The 26,678-nt window shown below is 45.1% G+C and overlaps 1 protein-coding gene across 1 annotated transcript in view; it reads left to right on the plus strand.

The window, feature by feature from the left end:
• Positions 1-7,447: 7,447 nt before the first annotated feature.
• Positions 7,448-26,678, plus strand: part of WNK4 (WNK lysine deficient protein kinase 4) — a 401,913-nt gene continuing 382,682 nt past the window's right edge. Inside the window, exon 1 of the mRNA XM_069237729.1 lies at positions 7,448-9,784. Within this exon, the coding sequence (XP_069093830.1) occupies positions 9,143-9,784 (642 nt within the window). The 5' untranslated portion in view covers positions 7,448-9,142. The remainder of the gene's footprint in view (positions 9,785-26,678) is intronic.

Genomic DNA, 26,678 nt, shown 5'->3' on the forward strand with positions numbered 1-26,678 from the left:
AAGGTCAGACGAGCTCACAGTTTGAATGGGTACTGTAGACAGTCGAGAACATACCCACTATGGCAAAGCCTCTGCAAGACTACTGGCCTGATTTAGAGATTGATGGACGTGCTACTCCGTCACAAACGTGACGGGTATCCGGTCCCCCATATTATGATTCCCGTAGGATGTAATGGGATCGAACTATGGTGGACGGGATATCTGTCACGTTTGTGACCCCATGCGCCAAACCCTAAATCAGGCCCTAAGTCATAAAAAGACACCCTGTGCACTTGCAGTGGTCTAAAGAGGCTGGAAATGCATTTATACAGATAAAACAAGCATTGACCTCTGTGCCTGCTTTGGAGCTCCCTCATTATGTTAAATATTTTACTCTGTATTGTCATGAACAGAATGGGTTCACTCTTGGGGTATTGGTCCAAGACCAAGGGGATCAGTAGCATATTATTCCCCAGCTTTACAACCAGGAGCATCTGGGCTCCTGCAATGTCTCAGCTCTTTAGCTGCTGCTGCAGGTCTTGCTGAAGCCTCTGAAAACATAGTACTGACCACCATTCTGATTGTTGCTGTGCCCTAAGATGCTTTTTCCATTTCCATTTTTCTAACTACCAAACCTCAACACCTTTTTACTGCCAGATTGTCTAGATAAGCCATTCAGTTACTGTCTGCTTCTCATATTACTCTTGCCTGCTGTCCCACTTTGATCCCCGCATCTCCGATGCTCAACCTTGAACAAGGAGAAACTCATGACTGTCTGATTATAACTGCCTGTGTCACCAAGTCCCACACTGATTTGAGTACCCGCCCCCCCCCCCCCCACACCAAACTGTGATTTAATGTACTTTGGGATAATTCATGTCCCAAAAATGATGAAGTTGTCCTGGTCGCGGGTTGTGTTGTATGTACTATATACCAAACTTTTGAAAGCTGCTGCTTGCCCAATGTTAAGCCTGCTCAAGTTGTTGAACTCATTGCATGCACTCATGCCTGTATCCTGACCGAGAAAAGGATTATAACCTTGCACAAAAACTATAATTATATGTTTGTAGGAGTGCATGACTTTGGGCTCCTCTGGATGCAGAAGCGATTTTGAACATCTGCTGGTTGACTGCTAAAGAACGTTTGATATGTACAGAATTTGCTGGATACTTTGATGTTGCCCTAACAAGTGACAGTGGTTAAGTGTGCGCACCACCAATACCCAGATGTTGAAGATTCCTGGGGGAATGCCACTGCTGATTTGGCCACCAGAAAAGCTTCTCTTTCACTTATGGATGATGCTTCTCTATATGTTGTACAGACTGATTTGTTTCCTGTACCTTCCCTAAAAGATGTGTCTCTTTGCAGGAACGAGTCTCTGAAAATAGGAAACAGTAATGGCCCCGGGGGGGTGTGGTGTGACAGCTCACGGTGGGTGGTCACACTGAAATTTCTACTCCCCAATATTGCATGTTTATATAACACAGCTGCCTGTGCCAGTAGGGATGGTGCTGTATACCCTCTAACCCTGTCATCTCTGCTGCCAAGTTAACCTTAAAACTGAATGACGAATCAGTCCTACAATATTGCAGAAAGCTTATATGCTGTCTTTACAGTTTCCAGTTAAGTTCCTTGACCTGAGTGTTTAACCATATCTGCCTCACTGATACAACTCCTGCCAAGTTGTGCTCATCACCAACACAGCTGGAAGTGTTGTGGTCTGGCGATATGGATGCACTCATCCTAGTGCAAGCGTGCTGCAAGTCCCCGAGATAACTGTATATTTCGCTTGCGTCCAGGCCTGCATCAAGTACCAAACCAGGGCCTTCTGCAGGATGTGCTGCTGCATTACAACATGCCGTAAGTTTGATCTCAGTACCCACCTTCCTCATCTGTACCTCCACGACCACACAATGCTGCGCCCATCACCCCAAAACTTTAACACCTCTGCCTGAGGGGATGGATTCTCTGTGGGTCTGTCTGCTATCTTTACCACTGCCGTCATTCCCTGGCGTTTGGTGGGATACGTTATTCTGACCGAACTGAACCTCTACTCAAGCCAAGCTGCTACTCTCTGTTTAAAAATAACTCCTAAGTACTGTTGCTTGCAATATATAACCCAACAATTAATCTTTCTTCTTGCTGGATCTGCACTCACTTGTCCATCGATGTTTGGGTGGAGCATGCCTTTGATCGGTGTGCCCCTCAGCAAAAAAGAAACTTGCCTTGATCTGTTCTGTAATGGGCACTAACTGCCTGAATATGCTGGCAACTCCCCTCAGTCTTTCCACAGCCTTAAAAAAATATAACAATCCCCTTGGCTGTTACAGACTCGATGTTACTCGTCTTGACTTTCCTGAAAGGGGGTTGGCTTGACAGCTCCGCAAGTCAGACAACCAGAGTCTCTTTATGGGCCAAAGTGAATGTGACATTGTTGTAAAGACTATACATTTCAAAACACCACCATTTGAATAATGTCGTCCTACTTGTATGATGTTTCACAAATGTCAACGTCAAAAAGGATATGCTCATTTCATCTTTCAACGAAAACCTATCCCTGGCTGTCTCAAGAGTAGGCTGGGGTTTGTTACTTTAGCTACGGCCTCTCCACTATCAGGCATTCTGCTGTTCACCGTCTCCATGACAGCTGGGGTACCGCAAGATCTCCAGAACAAACAGATTCTTCTACATTCTATCTCCCAACTATGGCGTAGGACAGACTATCTGAGAGACTAGATGCAATGCTCAGACACTGGAAGAAACTGCTAACGCCACTGACAGTTTCCTAGGTTTGATTACCAATCAGTTAGATGCGCAGAAGACTATTTTTTTCAGAATAGAATGGCCTTATATTACATCCTAACAGCAAAGGGTAAGCCTATGCAATAATATGTTTGAGTGTTATACGCACTTCTCCAACACTTTCCTTGACATGCACGGTATAAGCCACATTAGAGTCAAAAAACTACATTAATGTGAAGAAATTACACAAGATTCAAAATGGCCTACATTTCAACTTGAGTGGCTCTGCTGTTGGTGGTCAGGGATGTTTATGAATTGGGAGAATAAAGCTTTTTATAATATTGATTGCAGTTATTCTTCTCAAAGTAACTTAATGATACATGGGTTGTTCAATCCCTGCACAAACGCCTGTCTCTAATTTCTTTATAATCGGTGACTTGTGATGTACCCAGTCGCCGATTATAGAGAAAAGATGTCATAACTCAACTATAATAAGTTATTTCAGTTGATTTCTTACGTCACAATGCCTGATGTCAGAGCCAGAAGCTGAGGTGAAAGACACATTAAGTCATGGATCACTGTTTAAAGCAATGAAAATAAACCTTGCTTTTCTTTCTTCTGCTCTATTTTTCTGGGTTAAAATAACTAGCAGAAAAAAAAATGATTTTTGCATTTCTTAGATAATTATAGAAAAGTTAGAATCTTTTACGTTTCTACACATTCTGAGCTACTGTAGCTTTAAAAAAAACCTGACTTATATTGAACTGCTTCTACTATCCTTTTACAACAAATATCTAAGAGGTTTTTGATGTGTTTAATTTTGCATTGCAGGTTCTATTTTTATTCTTCATGTTTGCAAACATGCTCTCTCTTTCATATGAAAGAGCTTTGCATCAAGGTTTTAAGTGGTTTGTGAGAAAGATGATGGTGTGACCATGTATTATAAGGAATAAAGTACCCCCTGTCATACAGTATAAGGATATTGCTAGTCACCCTGGAGTTGCCTAACCTTATTATTGAACTCGACCTTCGTCCACATTCTTCTATATGGTTATGGAACTCCTCTGTAACTTGCAATATCCTTATAGTATACTGCAGGGGGTACTTTATCCCTTATATATGTGCTTATTATGTGCATTGGACAATGTGCTTGTGGTAATAAAAGCATCTCCCACTGAAATTATTTGTTTATACTCTACTGAGTTCTTGTATAGATTTCGCCCTTGGCGAAAAAGAGGAAGTGTACTGACTCACATATATTCCTTATTGCTAAATGTGTACTATAAAAATGCAAATGTGCATGTGTGCCTAGACGTGTGCTGTTACACTTTATTAATTAATTGCTATTTTATTTTTGTTTCAAAAGCAATGAGAGGGAGGAGAACAGTTATTGGGGAAAGGTCCTCAGTTTGTTTCTCCAAACTGATTTCATATACCAAACGTGGAGGGTGTCTCCCAAAACAAGCAGTCACTGTGCTCTGTTCCTTAGTGCCCACCAGGCACACTACACGTTCTTATAGAACCCTCACTTACATGCAAATCCTGTGGCATATTTTATCATTGGGTCCTCACCACCAGGTGGGCTCAATTTTGCAGTGGGAGAGAGCACTTTGATATTCTCTATGTTTTTAGTGGGAATTTAGGACAGAACACCTTCTAAATATCTCCAGGAAACCCTAAACTAATGCTTTAATAAGTGGGGCCCTGTGATATGGTTAAAAACATAAGACACAAGGAGGCATTTACTGAGCCAGTGTGTCTATTCTAGGTCGACATGTCTCATCAGCTTCACAAGATGCACAGATTTCATCAGGACCTCTAAGACCCTTGTACTCCTAACCTAAACTGAGCTGGAGTTATGCATCTGCCCGCATTCAGTGCAAGATCAAGAGATAGTTACCCAACCTTTCTATCAATGGTGTAACATTAGACCCAGCAGCCTCCCTTTGGTAGGGGCCCAAGCTCCAGGGGGGGCCCTCAGCAGCAGCAGCAGTCACACACTGCTCACTGGCAGACACTGTGCAGGGTGGAGTACACATGGTCTGAGAGGTCCTGACTGGGTCGGGGGCCTCCGTGTACTTTGCAGGGCAGCACCCTCAAGTTTCCTTACACCACTGTTTTCTATACAGGCTGAGTTGATTGAAAACTGGAGATTATCTGCTTCAAAGATTTTTAAAAAGGCGAAGGAACATAGAAACAAAATGTCTGGATTAGGATATGGGTAGTAGATGAAACATGTGCACTACACACTCTAAAACGGTGAGATCTCAAGACTTAGAGATAATATCATCTATAAGTCAGGACAAGTGAACTGGTGTGACTTTAAAGTACCTGTAACCGCTAGTGTTCAAAATATCTTGCAGTCATCTATTTATCCTAGTGTATTTACACAGTGCATCACATATCATCACACAAAGAAGAGAGTAAATACATGAATGTAAGCCATCAGGCTCCGAGCGTTTTAGGTTGAAGATATATGTGGCAATGGAGATTATCCAAGCCTCATGGCAGCAAATGCAGGGTCTTGCTTTGGTCAAAGGTCACACACTGTGAAAACATGGGAGAGCCAGCCAGCCAGCTAGCCCTATATTAATAGCAAAGAAGAACAAATATATCAACTAATGACCCAGGAGTCAGAGGGATTAACTTACTGCACCAATGCTCAGTGGGGACTTCCCAACCTAGCTCCGTAGACCACATCTCCCGAATGTGGTGGAGAGGCACCTCAAGCAGGTCCTTATTTAGTGCAATGGTGTACTGATGATCAGTTACACCTGAAGTTGTTTTAGACAAATGGCTCTCAGCAGGTGTGGCTCATGAAAGCCATCTTATAAAAGGTTTAACTACTAAATGGGCTCATGTCTCTATACCTATTACTACATCCAGGCGCAGCATTAATTGCAACTGATAGATACAATTATTTGCCCAATCTTTTAAAAGGTTTGACCCAAAGATGGAACGACTAACAGGGACTCGCAAAATACATTAGAGAAAGCCATAAGTATAGACGCACACAAGGAGGGGCGTGTCAAGGCTAGACCACTGTATTCGCTGGACCGCCCTAACAAGCAGTGATGCAGTGGCCATCTTCAAATTCTCGGTGGACCTGTACAGGCATGTGCCGGACATCTGCCCTGAAACGTGGGAACGTGGTGGCTGTCTACAAAAAATCAGGAGAGCGGTGATAAGGTCACGTCTAGGGACAGTTAGTCATCAGGATATGACAGTTTGGACTACAGGTACAAACTGAACCACAAACAGAGGAGTAGAGGTAGCGGGCAGAGAGGATTGACTCTTTTCTGGGATATCAGCCAACAGCTCTGTTCTATACCAGCCATTTAGGTGAGCCATTGCACTTGTCTCTCCATTTAGAGTGTGTTGATAAATATAAATCCTAGACTTCCAACTTCACCAGATAATCTAATAAGAGACTCCGCCACACAAATGGCTCCATAAAGTTCCTTCAGGATCTGGATACTTGCAAAAAATCCCACAGTCTTCAAATCCATATTTGTTGTATTAAGGACCAGTTGCTGCATCTCATGCAGTCCTTTTGTTGACAATACTGTTTAATACAATTCAATATCTCACTATTCACCCTAATCTAACCCTAGAGAGGAATCACAAGTTGTGTGTCATTCACATTGTTAAAAATGGGGTTTCTGGGTGGCAGAGGTATGCACCCTGTCCAAACATGAACCACAATCTCTCTCAGGGTAAGTCAGATATACACCCTGTGCTATCCTGAAGGTTAAGTTTACCTTTGTGAATTAGGCTCTAGGTGGCCACTACCATGAGCACCTTAATGCATAAAATCGGCACGTTGGCTACTTACCTGTTTCTACGGCAGAGCTGTGTCGCCCTCTGGAGCTATGTTCGTGATCTATAAATGTATAAATACTTGCAATAAAATGATGAAATGCTATGTGGCTGGATGAGGTGGTTCTGTGACACAGCATCATGGTGGCTGTACTTCTGAAGGTGGGAGCTGCACTGTGGCAGTCCTTACAGAGAAGGGAAATCGTAGCACCTTGTCTGCACCTCACGGGAGGAGGAATAGATGGGAGTCGGGTTGTCCGTGGATGGGGACCGTAGCGTATGCTGGTACCCATGAGACTGGAAGGGGGCACCGAAGGATGGACGGATTATGGGCAGGGCTCACACCGTGCCTGGATGCACTCTTGAGGAAGGAGGGGAAGACAGCATGTCTGGCTCTCTTCAGCAGTAGAGGGGGGGCGGGTTCCCTGAATCTCAGTGGTCCGTCCCTTCAAATCTGAGTCTCTGAAATGTAGGGAGTGTGGCTGCCCTGCGTCTGGAAAGATTGCTAGGGGACTAGTGCCAAACTTATAGAGTGATGAGTGGCTGCTACCGAGGCGCTCGTGGCCTCACAAGCAGATGTCAGGCCCTGGTACTCTGTACTTGTGCTACATCGTGTACGTAGCGGTACCTTGTACTTGTAGAAGGATACGCTGTTACGGTCGTTTCTAAACTTATGTGCGAGTGACGGATAAACAGGGGCTGTGCGCTTTATGAAAGGAGCCCGTGCCAGGGGCTAGTCACAAAGCGGGGGATGGGGCTGCGGGTTCTTAATTCAGCAGCTCTCGGGGACCCCGCTGCTTTTGGGGGAGGTGCTGAGAGGGGCTGGCTCTGTCGGCGCACGTAGGTCGCACGAAGGGCGGTCTAGTCACGGGAGGGTCTGTCACTCTGTGCCGGATCCCACCATGTTATTCCTCACAAGAGGCGGGACCGGCGGCAGGCACGGAGCAGCCCCATGGAAGCCCACCTGTGGAAGCGAGAGTGGCTGCTGGGGGCGCCCCCTGCGATGGTGGCTGTCCCTGGAAGGGGGGGTCTGGAGGATGTGTTTTCCAAGGCTACCTCGGTGCCGGTGAGGTAAGAGCACTCCTCAGTCCCCCATGAGGAGGAGCTCCCGTGGCTGAGGCGGTGGGAGTGCCCGCCCTTCACCCCGCCCACCGCGGGAGGGGCTCCAAGCACGGGCTGTGCTCTCCCGCGACAGGCTGTGAGTGTATGTTCCCCCGCCTCGGTAAATACAGCCCTGTCTTTTGCCGCCCGTGCCTCCTCAGACGACACTGGCGGTGCGTGGAAGCAGACGCCTCTCTCGGGCTGTAGGGGCTGCTGGGCGCTGAGGGAAGCGGGTGGTAGCCCTGCCTGCCCTCTGGACAGGAGGGCGCCGGGTGCCCGGAGGCAGGAGCAGGCAAAGCGCCGAGAAACCGGCTTCTACAAGTGTCAGTGCAAACCGTGACTCCTACAAGTGACCACTGTGGAAAGTGACTTCTGCAACAAGGAAGTGCAGAGACTGAGCAGTCGGAAAACGGACTTGCGTTAATGGACTATCGCATGTGTGTGACCTTTTCAGCAAGTAATCATTCCACCGAGGGGGTTACTGCAGCAATTCATCACTGTGATAAATGGCAGGAAGGCAATCTAAGCCTAGTACTCCCTCGTGATCGGCGATTGTGGCTTTTGGGGAAAGTGACAACTGCAGCAAGTAAGATTTGCAACAAGTGACCTTTGCAAAAAGATACGAAGTGACACTTGTGGAAATAAAGTCTTTGCACCTGTGATAATTACCAGCAGATATCATTACAACCTCCTGACCATTGACAAGTGACAATTGCAGGAAGTGTCAACAGAAGCTACGAGCATTGCACCAAGTGACAGCTCGAATAAGAGAGTCTCGCAACAAGTGAGGACTGCAGAAAACCAACGTTGCAATAAGTGACACCTCCAGTCAGTGAGAACACAAGTGACCTTTGCAAAAAGACATTAGTGTAGTCAGTGCTAATTGGTAACTCGGAGGCCATTGTCACAAGGGACTGTTACCGCAGGTGAGCTCTGCAGCAAGTGACAATTGCAGTAACAGACCGCTGCAGCAAGTCCCAGGAGTGGTGGCTGTAGAGAGGCACTCATCATCTTTGCTACAGGTGACCAGCAATGAAAGGGGTAATTGTTGCAGAGGGCTTTTTGGAAATTTGCAATAGACATTGGAGAAATTGACTAGTGCTCCAAGTTTCTTTGGAAACAGATCTGTGCATCAGTTGCCTTTGAGGAAGTACTGCAACCCAGCAAGTGAATAAGGCCATCGGGGTTCTCTAGGGACACTGGTGATGTAAGGATTTGAAAGATGTCCATAGAAGTCTCCAATTGGTGCTGATAGTAATAAAACTTATGATTGAATCCAATGCTTGCAAGTGTTGACCTATGAATGTATATGTGCTCTTGAGCTTTGCTATCAGTGTCCAGCACCAGGTGCCTTGAAGGATCTCTTTAAAGCACACCAGTCTTGTGTGTTGTTATTGTGCAATCGAACCCTTTGGAATCTTACTGTATTTTCCCTCTTGGAAATATTGCATGTAATCTGAGCAATAATTGTTTTTTTGTGGTTGCGTGCCATATTGCTGCCATGTTTGCGGTCAGTGTGCCCTGCAGTGCCCAGCAGGCAATGTCACAGACCGAGGTGGACCTGGCTGGATGTGGCATCTCCTTCAGCTCAGTGCTTCAGCCTGAGGAGGCTTCAGGGTCCATGTCACCCACCATGGCCGCCCTCAGAAAGCGACGGCTCTCTGGTCCCAGGAGGAACTCCTACCAGTTCAACCGGAGAAGCTCGGCCCAGTTGGAACTGTTGGGTTATGACCCTCCAGGGTCCCTCTCTTTATGGTCTCCAGAGGAGCCCCCATCTTGCTTGACTGAGACAGAGGAACGGTGCCAAACGTCCCCTCTCCCTGGCCTGCCATTGGCCAGGGCAGAGGTCCAGCGAGAAGCAGTAGCCATGCCCACGCCGCTGCCCAACATTGTGGACCTCAGCTCAGATTCAGATGAGGAGAAGAGCCCCAAGACGCCCAGTGCGCCCCCACCTCGACCGGCCCTACAAGAGACCAAACGAGAGCAAGAGGAGAATGAAGAAATCGAGACCAAAGCAGTGGCCACCTCACCAGATGGGCGATACCTTAAGTTTAACATTGAAATCGGCCGAGGGTCCTTCAAGACTGTCTACAAGGGACTGGATACAGAGACCACCGTTGAAGTGGCCTGGTGCGAACTGCAGGTGAGTCCTTTAGTCAGTTAGCCACTTGGCTTGAGTGCGTGATAGTGAGAGAAAAAAAAAAAACAGCTTGTATAGTGCCCTGCATTTTTTTGCATAAAATATTTACTAGAGAGTTTGGGAAAGATTGGGCACAAAGTGCTTTTCTTTAGGATTGCCACATATTTAAGAAATAGTTGCTCAGAGTGGGAATTGTCATGAAAGGAAATTCAGAGCTTGAAACTTGACCAAAATATCTTGCGCCCTTCCATAAACGGAACTCTTGAATGGACAAATATGATAGTAACTTCATAGCCAAAGTATTCCGGTCTTCTCAGGGCGAGAATCCTTTGAGGCCAGGGCTTTGAGCCCCCTCCAAGTGTCATACGGTACAAATACACACAGTACAACACCCCTGATCGCAAGTCTTAAGTCCTGTTTTCTTTCAGACTCTTGGATTCTGAACCGGTGGCCCTTTGGCTACCATAGATATAAGGAATTGGCATAATTGAGTAGGGATTCTCAAACGAGCCAATGAGCATAGTCTTAGTTCTGTAGGAGTAAGGCTACTATAGTGAAGGCGATTTCACTTCATGCCACACTTATTTAATTATATATATAGACTAATCTAGGACTCTGGTAGTCTGGTCTTGTAATAGTCGCCTGGTGTTCACTAGTATTTTAGTATAGTACTCTACTGATCTAATCCAGCATGAGACACCAGTAATCTGGTCTAGTACTCTTGTACTATATGCTGTTCTAATTTAGTACTCTGATACTCGTGCCTACTACTCTAGTATGCCGCTATTCTGTCTGGGCTACCCAAGATGTCTAGTATACTGTAGTGGTCTTGTCTACTCAAATACACTGTTAGTTTGTTCTGGACTATTACTGTAGTAATCTAGTACACTATAACTCTAATCTAGATCAGTACTCCAGCTGTCCATTTTGATGCTCAAGGCATCTTGTCCAGTCTTGTACTGTACTCAGATATACTGAAGTACACTAGTTTAGTCTAGTACTGTAGTCAAGTACAGTACTCTAGTAGTTTGGTTTACTGTAGAACTGATGTGTTGTGGTCTAGTAGCTGTGTTGACTTATGTGTACCAGAAAATTAGTGTGGTAACTCAGATGTCCACCTCCATTGTAAAATATATCAAGGTGTACAGTGTGTCGTGATTCGCCTCTAGGCACTTGAAATTTAATGTTTGTGAAAATAGTCGGTTAGGGCAGTCAGGTGATTTTCAGACGCATTATTTACCAGGGATTAGAGACAACCTGGTTATTTTAGGTCACCCGGTCTTCTGTTTTCCTATCCAAGAGAGGGCACCCTTGCCGTCCTTCGAGTTTCTCTGCATCTTTATAAACCGTGGGAAAAAAATGAGTTTGAGCATGCGCGACAGTGGTCTTTCACGGCATGCATTCAAGCTTTCAGATGTACTCAACCTTTGCTGTGTAACATGTCCATTGTTTGCGCTACATCGTTTGCACTGCAAATTGTGTCTTCTGAGGTCCACCAGTGATATAACTTTTTGTTTGCTGTTTGGTATAGCGCCAATATGCTGTTTTGCGGCCGCTCTGTTATTCTGCACACAGTTAGAGATTGGCGCGAAGTTGTCTTTAAGCGAATTTCATAGGTGCCTCATTCACCGGTGGTACAATATTTGCACGCATCTGATCCTTAATGTGGTTTGTTTTCTTGCATTTACTATGGGCCCGCTGCTTCGAAATAAGGATGTATTTATGTTTGTGCTTTTAAGCAGAGATCTTTCTGAGAGATATACATATGTCTAGATTCTTGTTTTCCCCAGTGATTTCACTTTTACCTCGTCGTGTCCGCCCCGTGGTTAAACACAAGCCTTCTCTTGCCGTGGCGCCTGCCTCTGTCTTCAGCCTTTCCCCTGAAGGCCCTACGGAAAGGGGTATGGAAGGAGCCACTGTTTGCTGAAAGGGGCCTGGAGACAGGGAGTGGGTGGGGGAGCTGCCGCCCTGCTAGGCGGAAGCGCCTGGCGCAGTTACCTGCACTTCTGTGTATTTCGAAGAGGTGCCATCAGCACTTTGCATCGTGGCTGCCGTACTTGGTTTGTGCCTCTGGGGGGCACGCAGAAAGATTGTTATAAAAAAAACAAGAGACTGTATGGTATTTGTCAGCATGGCTGCTGTACTTTCACTGGACAATATTGTGCTTGTCAGCATGATTGCTGCACTTTCAGAGACACAGTATTACTGAGTCAATAAGGTTGCTCAACTATTAAAGGGACAACGTTTAGTTGCCAACATGATTGCTGTATTTTCAATTGGACTCTATTATAGTTGTCAGTAGGACTGCTATACGTTTAGTAGGACACTATGGGGATGTACTGTACTTGTCAACATAGCTGGTGTACTTCAGTGAGACGACTACTTGTAAATAGGACTGCTATACTTTCAATGGGACAACATTATATTTGCACCCGGACTACTATACTTCAAGTGGAACAGGATGGGCCAGTGTTGCACTTGCCAACAGGATCGCAGGAGGCTGTACTTTCAATGCAGTGTTGCACTTGTCAGCAGAACTGTTGTGCTTTCATCAGGACAGTATGATACATGCAAACATTATGTTTTTTCCAGTGAGACAGTATTAATGTGTCAACAGGGCTGCTGTACTGTTGACAGAGCCATATGATACGTTATCACACTTGTCAGCAGTGCTCCTATACATTCACAAGGACTGTATGGTAGAGTATCATACTTGTCAGCTGGGCTCCTATACTTCTACCAGCACTGTATGCTACAGTATCATACTTGTGAGCAGGGTGCCTATACTTTCAACAGGATTGTATGGTGCAGTATCACACTTGTCAGTAGGGCTCCTACACTGTCACTAGGACTGTATGGTACAGCATCACACTTGTTGATAGAGCTTCTTTACTTTCAGTAGGACTGTATGCTACAATATCAACATACAGATGGTCAGCAAGGCTCCTATGCGTCCAACTGAACTGTATGCTACAGTATCAAACTTGTCAGCAGGGCTCCTATACCTTCACCAGGACTGTATGCTGCAGTATCACACTTGTCAGCAGGGTGCATATACTTTCAACAGGATTGTTTGGTACAGTATTACACTTGTCAGCAGGACTCCTATACTTTCACCAGGACTGTATGCTACAGTATCACACTTGTCAGCAGGGCTTCTTTACTGTCAGTAGGGCTGTATAGTAAAGTATCACACTTGTCAGCAGGGCTCCTATACCTTCACCAGAACTGTATGCAACAGTATAACACTTGTCCAGATGGCTTCCTTATTTTCAGTAGGACTGTATGGTATAGTATCGCACTTGTCCAGAGGGCTTTCTTACTTCCAGTAGGACTTTATGCTACAGTATCACACTTGACAGCAGGGCTCCTATACTTTCACCAGAACTGTTTGCTACAGTATCACACTGGTCAAGGGGGCTTCTTTACTTTTGGTAGGACTGTATGCTACAGTATCACATTTGTCAGAAGGGCTCCTATACTACCACCAGGACTGTATGCTACAGTATCACACTTCTCAGCAGGGCTCCTATACTTTCACCAGAACTGTATGCTACAGTATCATACTTGTGGAGAGGGCTTCTTCACTGTCAGTAGGACTGTATGCAACAGTTTCACACTTGTCGAGAGGGCGTCTTTACTGTCAGTAGGGCTGTATGCTACAGTATCACACTTGTCGAGAGGGCTTCTTTACTGTCAGTAAGGCTGTATGCTACAGTATCACACTTGTTAAGGAGGTTTCTTTACTTTCAGTAGGACTGTATGCTACACTATCACGCTTGTGGAGAGGGTTTCTTTACTTTCAGTAGGACTGTATGCTACAGTGTCACACTTGTTGTGAGGGCTTCTTTACTGCCAGTAGGGCTGTATATTACAGTATCACACTTGTTGGCAGGGCTTCTTTACTGTCAGTAGGACTGTATGCTACAGTCTCACACTTGTCGGAAGGGCTTCTTTCCTGTCAGTAGGGCTGTATGGTACAGTATCACACTTGTGGAGATGGCTTCACTATTGTCAGTAGGACTGCATGCTACAGTATCACACTTGTCGGCAGTGCTTCTTTACTGTCTGTAGGGCTGTATTCTACAGTATCACACTTGTCGGCAGAGCTTCTTTACTGTCAGTAGGACTGTATGCTACAGTATCACACTTGTCAGCAGGGCCTCTTTCCTGTCAGTAGGGCTGTATGGTACAGTATCACACTTGTTGAGAGGGCTTCACTACTGTCAGTAGGAATGTATACTACAGTATCATACTTGTTGAGAGGGCTTTTTTACTGTCAGTAAGGCTGTATGCTTCAGTATCGCATTTGTTGACAGGGCTTCTTTACTATCAGTAGTACTGTATGCTACAGTATCACACTTGTTGAGAGGGCTTCACTACTGTCAGTGGGACTGTATGCTTCAGTATCACACTTGGCAGGGCTTCTGTACTGTCAGTAGAAATGTATGCTACAGTATCACACTTGTCAGCAGGGCTTCTTTCCTCTCATTAGGGCTGTATGGCACAGTACCACACTTGTCGAAAGGGCTTCACCAGTGTTAGTAGTACTGTATGCTACAGTATCACACATGTCCGCAGGGCTTCTTTACAGTCAGTAGGGCTGTATGCTACAGTATCACATTTGTGGAGATGGCCTCACTACTGTCAGTAGGACTGCATGCTACAGTATCACACTTGTCAACAGGGCTTCTTTCCTGTCAGTAGGGCTGTATGGTAGTGTATCACACTTGTCAGTAGGGCTTCACTACTGTCAGTAGGACGGTATGCTACAGTATCACAGTTGTTGAGAGGGCTTTTTACTGTCAGGACTGTATGCTTCAGTATCACGCTTCTCAGCAGGGCTTCGTTACTGTCAGTAGGACTATATGCCACAGTATCACACTTGTCGGCAGGGCTTCTTTACTGTCTGTAGGGCTGTATGCTACAATATCACACTTGTCGGCAGTGCTTCTTTACTGTCAGTAGGACTCTATGCTACAGTATTACACTTGTCAGCAGAGCTTTTTTTCCTGTCATTAGGGCTGTATGGTACAGTATCACAGTTGTGGAGAGGGCTTTACTACTGTCAGTATGACTGTATACTACAGTATCACATTTGTTGGCAGGGATTCTTTAGTGTCAGTAGGGCTGTATGCTACAGTATCACACTTGTCAACAGGGCTTCTTTACTGTCAGTAGGACACTATGCTACAGTATCACACTTGTTGAGAGGGCTTTTTTTTACAGTCAGTAGGACTGTATTCTCCAGTATCACACTTTTCGGCAGGGCTTCTTTAGGTCAGTAGGGCTGTATGCTACAGTATCACACCTGTCGGCAGGGCTTCTTTACTGTCATTAGGACTGTATGCTACAGTATCACATTTGTTGAGAGGGCTTTTTTTACTGTCAGTAGGACTGTATGCTCCAGTATCACACTTGTCGGCAGGGCTTCTTTACTGTCAGTAGTGCTGTATGGTACAGTATCACATTTGTCAAGAGGGCTTCACTTCCGTTAGTAGGACTGTATGCTATACTATCAGACTTGTCGGCAGGGCTTCTTTATTGTCAGTAGGACTGTATGCTACAGTATCACACTTGTCCGCAGGCCTTCCTTACTGTGAGTAGAACTGTATACTACAGTTTCACACTTGTTGAGAGTGATTTTTTACTGTCAGTAGGACTGTATGCTACAGTATCACACTTGTCGGCAGGGCTTCTTTACTGTCAGTAGAACTGTATGCTACAGTCTCACACTTGTTGAGAGGGCGTTTTTTTACTGTCAGTAGGACTGTATGCTACAGTATCACACTTGTCAGCAGGGCTTCTTTACTGTCAGTAGGACTGTATGCTACAGTATCCCACTTGTCGGCAGGTCTTCCTTACTGTCAGTAGGACTGTATGCTCCAGTATCACACTTGTCGTCAGGGCTTCTTTACTGTCAGTAGTGCTGTATGGTACAGTATCACACTTGTCAAGAGGGCTTCACTTCCGTTAGTAGGACTGTATGCTATGCTATCAGGCTTGTCGGCAGGGCTTCTTTACTGTCAGTAGGACTGTATGCTACAGTATCACACTTGTCCGCAGGCCTTCCTTACTGTCAGTAGAACTGTATGCTACAGTTTCACACTTGTTGAGAGTGCTTTTTTACTGTCAGTAGGACTGTATGCTACAGTATCACACTTGTTGGCAGGGATTATTTACTGTCAGTAGGGTTGTATGCTACAGTATGACACTTGTCGGCAGGGCTTCTTTACTGTCAGTAGAACTGTATGCTACAGTCTCATACTTGTTGAGAGGGCTTTTTTTTACTGTCAGTAGGACTGTATGGTACACTATCACACTTGTCGAGAGGACTTCACTACTGTCGGTAGGACTGTATGCTACTATCACACTTGTCGGCAGGGCTTCTTTACTGTCAGGGCTGTATGCTACAGTATCACACTTGTCAGCAGGTCTTCCTTACTGTCAGTAGGACTGTATGCTACAGTGTCACACTTGTAAGCAGGGCTTCTTTCCTGTCAGTAGGGCTTTATGGTACAGTATCACACTTGCCAAGAGGGCTTCACTACTGTCAGTAGGAATGTATGCTACAGTATCACACTTGTTGAGGGGGCTTATTTACTTTCAGTAAAGCTGTATGCTTCAGTATCACACTTGTCGGCATGGCTTCTTTACTGTCAGTAGGACCATATGCTACAGTATCACACTTGTTGAGAGGGCTTTACTACTGTCAGTAGGGCTGTATGCTACAGCATCACACTAGTCGGCAGGGCTTTTTTACTGTCAGGAGGACTGTATGCTACAGTATCCCACTTGTCGGCAGGTCTTCCTTACTGTCAGTAGTGCTGTATGGTACAGTATCACACTTGTCAAGAGGGCTTAACTTCCGTTAGTAGGACTGTATGCTATACTATCAGGCTTGTCAGCAGGGCTTCTTTACTGTCAGTAGGACTGTATGCTACAGTATCACACTTGTCCGCAGGCCTTCCTTACTGTCAGTAGAACTGTATGCTACAGTTTCACACTTGTTGAGAGTGCTTTTTTACTGTCAGTAGGACTGTATGCTACTGTATCACACTTGTTGGCAGGGATTCTTTACTGTCAGTAGGGCTGTATGCTACAGTATCACACTTGTCAGCAAGTCTTCATTACTGTCAGTAGGACTGTATGCTACAGTATCACACTTGTCAGCAGTGCTTCTTTCCTGTCAGTAGGACTTTATGGTACAGTATCACACTTGCCAAGAGGGCTTCACTACTGTCAGCAGGAATGTATGCTACAGTATCACACTTGTTGAGGGGGCTTATTTACTTTCAGTAAGGCTGTATGCTTCAGTACCACACTTGTCAGCAGGGCTTCTTTACTATCAGTAGGACTGTATGCTACAGTATCACACTTGTTGAGAGGGCTTGACTACTGTCAGTAGGGCTGTATGCTACAGTATCACACTTGTCAGCAGGGCTTCTTTACTGTCAGTAGGAGTGTATGCTACAGTATCACAGTTGTTGAGAGGGCTTTTTTTTTTACTGCCAGGACTGTATGCTTCAGTATCACACTTCTCTGCAGGGCTTCCTTACTGTCAGTAGAACTGTATGCTACAGTCTCACACTTGTTGAGAGGGCTTTTTTTTACTGTCAGTAGGACTGTATGGTACACTATCACACTTGTCGAGAGGACTTCACTGCTGTCGGTAGGACCGTATGCTACTATCACACTTGTCGACAGGGCTTCTTTACTGTCAGGGCTGTATGCTACAGTATCACACGTGTCAGCAGGTCTTCCTTACTGTCAGTAGGACTGTATGCTACAGTGTCACACTTGTCAGCAGGGCTTCTTTCCTGTCAGTAGGGCTTTATGGTACAGTATCACACTTGCCAAGAGGGCTTCACTACTGTCAGTAGGAATGTATGCTACAGTATCACACTTGTTGAGGAGGCTTATTTACTTTCAGTAAAGCTGCATGCTTCAGTATCACACTTATCGGCTGGGCTTCTTTACTGTCAGTAGGACCGTATGCTACAGTATCACACTTGTTGAGAGGGCTTCACTACTGTCAGTAGGGCTGTATGCTACAGTATCACACTTGTCGGCAGGGCTTTTTTATTGTCAGTAGGGCTGTATGCTACAGTATCACACTTGTCAGCAGTGCTTTTTCCTGTCAGTAGGGCTTTATGGTACAGTATCACACTTGCCAAGAGGGCTTCACTACTGTCAGTAGGAATGTATGCTACAGTATCATACTTGTTAAGGGGGCTTATTTACTTTCAGTAAGGCTGTATGCTTCAGTACCACACTTGTCAGCAGGGCTTCTTTACTATCAGTAGGACTGTATGCTACAGTATCACACTTGTTGAGAGGGCTTCACTACTTTCAGTAGGGCTGTATGCTACAGTATCACACTTGTCAGCAGGGCTTCTTTACTGTCAGTAGGACTGTATGCTACAGTATCACAGTTGTTGAGAGGGCTTTTTTTTACTGTCAGGACTGTATGCTTCAGTATTACACTTCTCAGCAGGGCTTCCTTACTGTCAATAGGACTACATACTACAGTATCACACTTGTCGGTAGGGCTTCTTTTCTGTCATTAGGACTGTATGCTACAGTATCACACCTGTTCAGAGGGCTTATTTTACTGTCAGTAGGACTGTATGCTCCAGTATCACACTTGTCGCAGGGCTTCTTTACTGTCAGTAGTGCTGTATGGTACAGTATCATACTTTTCGAGAGGGCTCCACTACCGTTAGTAGGACTGTATGCTATACTATCAGACTTGCCTGCAGGGCTTCTTTACTGTCAGTAGGACTGTATGCTACAGTTTCACACTTGTCGGCAGGGCTTCTTTGCTGTCAGTTGAACTGTATGCTACAGTATCACACTTGTTGAGAGGGCATTTTTAGCTGTCAGTAGGACTCAATGCTTCAGTATCCCACTTGTTGGCAGGGATTCTGTACTGTCACTAGGGCTGTATGCTACAGTATGACACTTGTCGGCATGGCTTCTTTGCTGTCAGTAGAACTGTATGCTGCAGTATCACTCTTGTTGAGAGGGTTTTTTTAGCTGTCAGGACTGTATGCTACAGTTTCACACTTGTTGAGAGTGCTTTTTTACTGTCAGTAGTACTGTATGCTACAGTATCACACTTGTTGGCAGGGATTCTTTACTGTCACTAGGGCTGTATGCTACAGTATCACACTTGTCGGCAGGGCTTCTTTACTGTCAGTGGAACTGTATGCTAGAGTATCACACTTGTTGAGAGGGCTTTTTTAACTGTCAGTAGTACTGTATGCTACAGTATCACACTTGTCGGCAGGGCTTCTTTACTGTCAGTAGGGCTGTATGCTACAGTATCACAGTTGTTGAGAGGGCTTTTTTACTGTCAGGACTGTATGCTACAGTTTCACACTTGTTGAGAGTGCTTTTTTACTGTCACTAGGGCTGTATGCTACAGTATCACACTTGTCGGCAGGGCTTCTTTGCTGTCAGTAGAACTGTATGCTACTGTATTACACTTGTTGAGAGGGCTTTTTTAGCTGTCAGTAGGACTGTATGCTACAGTATCACACTTGTTGGCAGGGATTCTTTACTGTCAGTAGGGCTGTATGCTACAGTATCACACTTGTCGGCAGGACTTCTTTACTGTCAGTAGAACTGTATGCTACAGTATCACACTTGTTGAGAGGGCTTTTCTTACTGTCAGTAGTACTGTATGCTACAGTATCACACTTGTTGAGAGGGCTTTTTTTTTACGGTCAGTAGGACTGTATGCTCCAGTATCACACTTGTCGGCAGGGCTTCTTTAGGTCAGTAGGGCTGTATGCTACAGTATCACACCTGACGGCAGGGCTTCTTCACTGTCAGTAGGACTGTATGCTACAGAATCACACTTGTTGAGAGGGCTCTTTTTACTGTTAGTAGGACTGTATGCTCCAGTATCACACCTGTCGTCAGTTCTTCCTTACTGTCAGTAGGACTGTATGCTACAGTTTCACACTTGTTGAGAGTTCTTCACTACTGTTGGTAGGACTGTATGCTATAGTATCACACTTGCCGGCAGGGCTTCTTTACTGTCAGTAGGACTGTATGCTACAGTTTCACACTTGTCGGCAGGGCTTCTTTGCTGTCAGTAGGACTGTATGCTACAGTGTCACACTTGTCAGCAGGGCTTCTTTCCTGTCAGTAGGGCTTTATGGTACAGTATCACACTTGCCAAGAGGGCTTCACTACTGTCAGTAGGAATGTATGCTACAGTATCACACTTGTTGAGGAGGCTTATTTACTTTCAGTAAAGCTGCATGCTTCAGTATCACACTTATCGGCTGGGCTTCTTTACTGTCAGTAGGACCGTATGCTACAGTATCACACTTGTTGAGAGGGCTTCACTACTGTCAGTAGGGCTGTATGCTACAGTATCACACTTGTCGGCAGGGCTTTTTTATTGTCAGTAGGGCTGTATGCTACAGTATCACACTTGTCAGCAGTGCTTTTTCCTGTCAGTAGGGCTTTATGGTACAGTATCACACTTGCCAAGAGGGCTTCACTACTGTCAGTAGGAATGTATGCTACAGTATCATACTTGTTAAGGGGGCTTATTTACTTTCAGTAAGGCTGTATGCTTCAGTACCACACTTGTCAGCAGGGCTTCTTTACTATCAGTAGGACTGTATGCTACAGTATCACACTTGTTGAGAGGGCTTCACTACTTTCAGTAGGGCTGTATGCTACAGTATCACACTTGTCAGCAGGGCTTCTTTACTGTCAGTAGGACTGTATGCTACAGTATCAGAGTTGTTGAGAGGGCTTTTTTTTACTGTCAGGACTGTATGCTTCAGTATTACACTTCTCAGCAGGGCTTCCTTACTGTCAATAGGACTACATACTACAGTATCACACTTGTCGGTAGGGCTTCTTTACTGTCATTAGGACTGTATGCTACAGTATCACACCTGTTGAGAGGGCTTATTTTACTGTCAGTAGGACTGTATGCTCCAGTATCACACTTGTCGGCAGGGCTTCTTTACTGTCAGTAGTGCTGTATGGTACAGTATCATACTTTTCGAGAGGGCTCCACTACCGTTAGTAGGACTGTATGCTATACTATCAGACTTGCCTGCAGGGCTTCTTTACTGTCAGTAGGACTGTATGCTACAGTTTCACACTTGTCGGCAGGGCTTCTTTGCTGTCAGTAGAACTGTATGCTACAGTATCACACTTGTTGAGAGGGCTTTTTTAGCTGTCAGTAGGACTCAATGCTTCAGTATCCCACTTGTTGGCAGGGATTCTGTACTGTCACTAGGGCTGTATGCTACAGTATGACACTTGTCGGCAGGGCTTCTTTGCTGTCAGTAGAACTGTATGCTACAGTATCACTCTTGTTGAGAGGGCTTTTTTAGCTGTCAGGACTGTATGCTACAGTTTCACACTTGTTGAGAGTGCTTTTTTACTGTCAGTAGTACTGTATGCTACAGTATCACACTTGTTGGCAGGGATTCTTTACTGTCACTAGGGCTGTATGCTACAGTATCACACTTGTCGGCAGGGCTTCCTTACTGTCAGTGGAACTGTATGCTAGAGTATCACACTTGTTGAGAGGGCTTTTTTAACTGTCAGTAGTACTGTATGCTACAGTATCACACTTGTCGGCAGGGCTTCTTTACTGTCAGTAGGGCTGTATGCTACAGTATCACAGTTGTTGAGAGGGCTTTTTTACTGTCAAGACTGTATGCTACAGTTTCACACTTGTTGAGAGTGCTTTTTTACTGTCACTAGGGCTGTATGCTACAGTATCACACTTGTCGGCAGGGCTTCTTTGCTGTCAGTAGAACTGTATGCTACTGTATTACACTTGTTGAGAGGGCTTTTTTAGCTGTCAGTAGGACTGTATGCTACAGTATCACACTTGTTGGCAGGGATTCTTTACTGTCAGTAGGGCTGTATGCTACAGTATCACACTTGTCGGCAGGACTTCTTTACTGTCAGTAGAACTGTATGCTACAGTATCACACTTGTTGAGAGGGCTTTTCTTACTGTCAGTAGTACTGTATGCTACAGTATCACACTTGTTGAGAGGGCTTTTTTTTTACGGTCAGTAGGACTGTATGCTCCAGTATCACACCTGTCGTCAGTTCTTCCTTACTGTCAGTAGGACTGTATTCTACAGTTTCACACTTGTTGAGAGTGCTTCACTACTGTTGGTAGGACTGTATGCTATAGTATCACTCTTGCCGGCAGGGCTTCTTTACTGTCAGTAGGACTGTATGCTACAGTTTCACACTTGTCGGCAGGGCTTCTTTGCTGTCAGTAGGACTGTATGCTACAGTGTCACACTTGTCAGCAGGGCTTCTTTCCTGTCAGTAGGGCTTTATGGTACAGTATCACACTTGCCAAGAGGGCTTCACTACTGTCAGTAGGAATGTATGCTACAGTATCACACTTGTTGAGGAGGCTTATTTACTTTCAGTAAAGCTGCATGCTTCAGTATCACACTTATCGGCTGGGCTTCTTTACTGTCAGTAGGACCGTATGCTACAGTATCACAATTGTTGAGAGGGCTTCACTACTGTCAGTAGGGCTGTATGCTACAGTATCACACTTGTCGGCATGGCTTTTTTATTGTCAGTAGGGCTGTATGCTACAGTATCACACTTGTCAGCAGTGCTTTTTCCTGTCAGTAGGGCTTTATGGTACAGTATCACACTTGCCAAGAGGGCTTAACTACTGTCAGTAGGAATGTATGCTGCAGTATCATACTTGTTAAGGGGGCTTATTTACTTTCAGTAAGGCTGTATGCTTCAGTACCACACTTGTCAGCAGGGCTTCTTTACTATCAGTAGGACTGTATGCTACAGTATCACACTTGTTGAGAGGGCTTCACTACTTTCAGTAGGGCTGTATGCTACAGTATCACACTTGTCAGCAGGGCTTCTTTACTGTCAGTAGGACTGTATGCTACAATATCACAGTTGTTGAGAGGGCTTTTTTTTTACTGTCAGGACTGTATGCTTCAGTATTACACTTCTCAGCAGGGCTTCCTTACTGTCAATAGGACTACATACTACAGTATCACACTTGTCGGTAGGGCTTCTTTACTGTCATTAGGACTGTATGCTACAGTATCACACCTGTTGAGAGGGCTTATTTTACTGTCAGTAGGACTGTATGCTCCAGTATCACACTTGTCGGCAGGGCTTCTTTACTGTCAGTAGTGCTGTATGGTACAGTATCATACTTTTCGAGAGGGCTCCACTACCGTTAGTAGGACTGTATGCTATACTATCAGACTTGCCTGCAGGGCTTCTTTACTGTCAGTAGGACTGTATGCTACAGTTTCACACTTGTCGGCAGGGCTTCTTTGCTGTCAGTAGAACTGTATGCTACAGTATCACACTTGTTGAGAGGGCTTTTTTAGCTGTCAGTAGGACTCAATGCTTCAGTATCCCACTTGTTGGCAAGGATTCTGTACTGTCACTAGGGCTGTATGCTACAGTATGACACTTGTCGGCAGGGCTTCTTTGCTGTCAGTAGAACTGTATGCTACAGTATCACTCTTGTTGAGAGGGCTTTTTTAGCTGTCAGGACTGTATGCTACAGTTTCACACTTGTTGAGAGTGCTTTTTTACTGTCAGTAGTACTGTATGCTACAGTATCACATTTGTTGGCAGGGATTCTTTACTGTCACTAGGGCTGTATGCTACAGTATCACACTTGTCGGCAGGGCTTCTTTACTGTCAGTGGAACTGTATGCTAGAGTATCACACTTGTTGAGAGGGCTTTTTTAACTGTCAGTAGTACTGTATGCTACAGTATCACACTTGTCGGCAGGGCTTCTTTACTGTCAGTAGGGCTGTATGCTACAGTATCACAGTTGTTGAGAGGGCTTTTTTACTGTCAGGACTGTATGCTACAGTTTCACACTTGTTGAGAGTGCTTTTTTACTGTCACTAGGGCTGTATGCTACAGTATCACACTTGTCGGCAGGGCTTCTTTGCTGTCAGTAGAACTGTATGCTACTGTATTACACTTGTTGAGAGGGCTTTTTTAGCTGTCAGTAGGACTGTATGCTACAGTATCACACTTGTTGGCAGGGATTCTTTACTGTCAGTAGGGCTGTATGCTACAGTATCACACTTGTCGGCAGGACTTCTTTACTGTCAGTAGAACTGTATGCTACAGTATCACACTTGTTGAGAGGGCTTTTCTTACTGTCAGTAGTACTGTATGCTACAGTATCACACTTGTTTAGAGGGCTTTTATTACTGTCAATAGGACTGTATGCTTCAGTATCACACTTGTTGAGAGGGCTTTTTTTTTACGGTCAGTAGGACTGTATGCTCCAGTATCACACTTGTCTGCAGGGCTTCTTTAGGTCAGTAGGGCTGTATGCTACAGTATCACACCTGACGGCAGGGCTTCTTCACTGTCAGTAGGACTGTATGCTACAGAATCACACTTGTTGAGAGGGCTCTTTTTACTGTCAGTAGGACTGTATGCTCCAGTATCACACCTGTCGTCAGTTCTTCCTTACTGTCAGTAGGACTGTATGCTACAGTTTCACACTTGTTGAGAGTGCTTCACTACTGTTGGTAGGACTGTATGCTATAGTATCACACTTGCCGGCAGGGCTTCTTTACTGTCAGTAGGACTGTATGCTACAGTTTCACACTTGTCGGCAGGGCTTCTTTGCTGTCAGTAGAACTGTATGCTACAGTATCACACTTGTTGAGAGGGCTTTTTTAGCTGTCAGTAGGACTCAATGCTTCAGTATCCCACTTGTTGGCAGGGATTCTGTACTGTCACTAGGGCTGTATGCTACAGTATGACACTTGTCGGCAGGGCTTCTTTGCTGTCAGTAGAACTGTATGCTACAGTATCACTCTTGTTGAGAGGGCTTTTTTAGCTGTCAGGACTGTATGCTACAGTTTCACACTTGTTGAGAGTGCTTTTTTACTGTCAGTAGTACTGTATGCTACAGTATCACACTTGTTGGCAGGGATTCTTTACTGTCACTAGGGCTGTATGCTACAGTATCACACTTGTCGGCAGGGCTTCTTTACTGTCAGTGGAACTGTATGCTAGAGTATCACACTTGTTGAGAGGGCTTTTTTAACTGTCAGTGGTACTGTATGCTACAGTATCACACTTGTCGGCAGGGCTTCTTTACTGTCAGTAGGGCTGTATGCTACAGTATCACAGTGGTTGAGAGGGCTTTTTTACTGTCAAGACTGTATGCTACAGTTTCACACTTGTTGAGAGTGCTTTTTTACTGTCACTAGGGCTGTATGCTACAGTATCACACTTGTCGGCAGGGCTTCTTTGCTGTCAGTAGAACTGTATGCTACTGTATTACACTTGTTGAGAGGGCTTTTTTAGCTGTCAGTAGGACTGTATGCTACAGTATCACACTTGTTGGCAGGGATTCTTTACTGTCAGTAGGGCTGTATGCTACAGTATCACACTTGTCGGAAGGACTTCTTTACTGTCAGTAGAACTGTATGCTACAGTATCACACTTGTTGAGAGGGCTTTTCTTACTGTCAGTAGTACTGTATGCTACAGTATCACACTTGTTTAGAGGGCTTTTATTACTGTCAATAGGACTGTATGCTTCAGTATCACACTTGTTGAGAGGGCTTTTTTTTACGGTCAGTAGGACTGTATGCTCCAGTATCACACTTGTCGGCAGGGCTTCTTTAGGTCAGTAGGGCTGTATGCTACAGTATCACACCTGTCGGCAGGGCTTCTTCACTGTCAGTAGGACTGTATGCTACAGAATCACACTTGTTGAGAGGGCTCTTTTTACTGTCAGTAGGACTGTATGCTCCAGTATCACACCTGTCGTCAGTTCTTCCTTACTGTCAGTAGGACTGTATTCTACAGTTTCACACTTGTTGAGAGTGCTTCACTATTGTTGGTAGGACTGTATGCTATAGTATCACACTTGCCGGCAGGGCTTCACTACTGTCAGTAGGAATGTATGCTACAGTATCACACTTGTTGAGGGGGCTTATTTACTTTCAGCAAGGCTATATGCTTCAGTATCGCACTTGTCGGCAGGGCTTCTTTACTGTCAGTAGGACTGTATGCTACAGTATCACACTTGTTGAGAGGGCTTCACTTCCGTTAGTAGGACTGTATGCTATACTATCAGACTTGTCGGCAGGGCTTCTTTACTGTCAGTAGGGCTGTATGCTACAGTATCACAGTTGTTGAGAGGGTTTTTTTACTGTCAGGACTGTATGCTACAGTTTCACACTTGTTGAGAGTGCTTTTTTACTGTCAGTAGGACTGTATGCTACAGTATCACACTTGTTGGCAGGGATTCTTTACTGTCACTAGGGCTGTATGCTACAGTATCACACTTGTCGGCAGGGCTTGTTTACTGTCAGTAGAACTGTATGCTAGAGTATCACACTTGTTGAGAGGGCTTTTTTAACTGTCAGTAGTACTGTATGCTACAGTATCACACTTGTCGTCAGGTCTTCCTTACTGTCAGTAGGACTGTATGCTACAGTTTCACACTTGTTGAGAGTGCTTCACTACTGTCAGTAGGAATGTATGCTACAGTATCACACTTGTTGAGGGGGCTTATTTACTTTCAGTAAGGCTGTATGCTTCAGTACCACACTTGTCGGCAGGGCTTCTTTACTGTCAGTAGGACTGTATGCTACAGCATCACACTTGTTGAGAGGGCTTCACTACTGTCAGTAGGGCTGTATGCTACAGAATCACACTTGTCGGCAGGGCTTCTTTACTGTCAGTAGGGCTGTATGCTAGAGTATCAGAGTTGTTGAGAGGGCTTTTTTTACTGTCAGGACTGTATGCTTCAGTATCGCACTTCTCAGCAGGGCTTCCTTACTGTCAGTAGGACTGTATGCTACAGTATCACACTTGTCGGCAGGGCTTCACTACTGTCGGTAGGA

Source organism: Pleurodeles waltl, chromosome 6 (assembly GCF_031143425.1).
Source record: "Pleurodeles waltl isolate 20211129_DDA chromosome 6, aPleWal1.hap1.20221129, whole genome shotgun sequence".
Classification (NCBI taxonomy): domain Eukaryota; kingdom Metazoa; phylum Chordata; class Amphibia; order Caudata; family Salamandridae; genus Pleurodeles; species Pleurodeles waltl.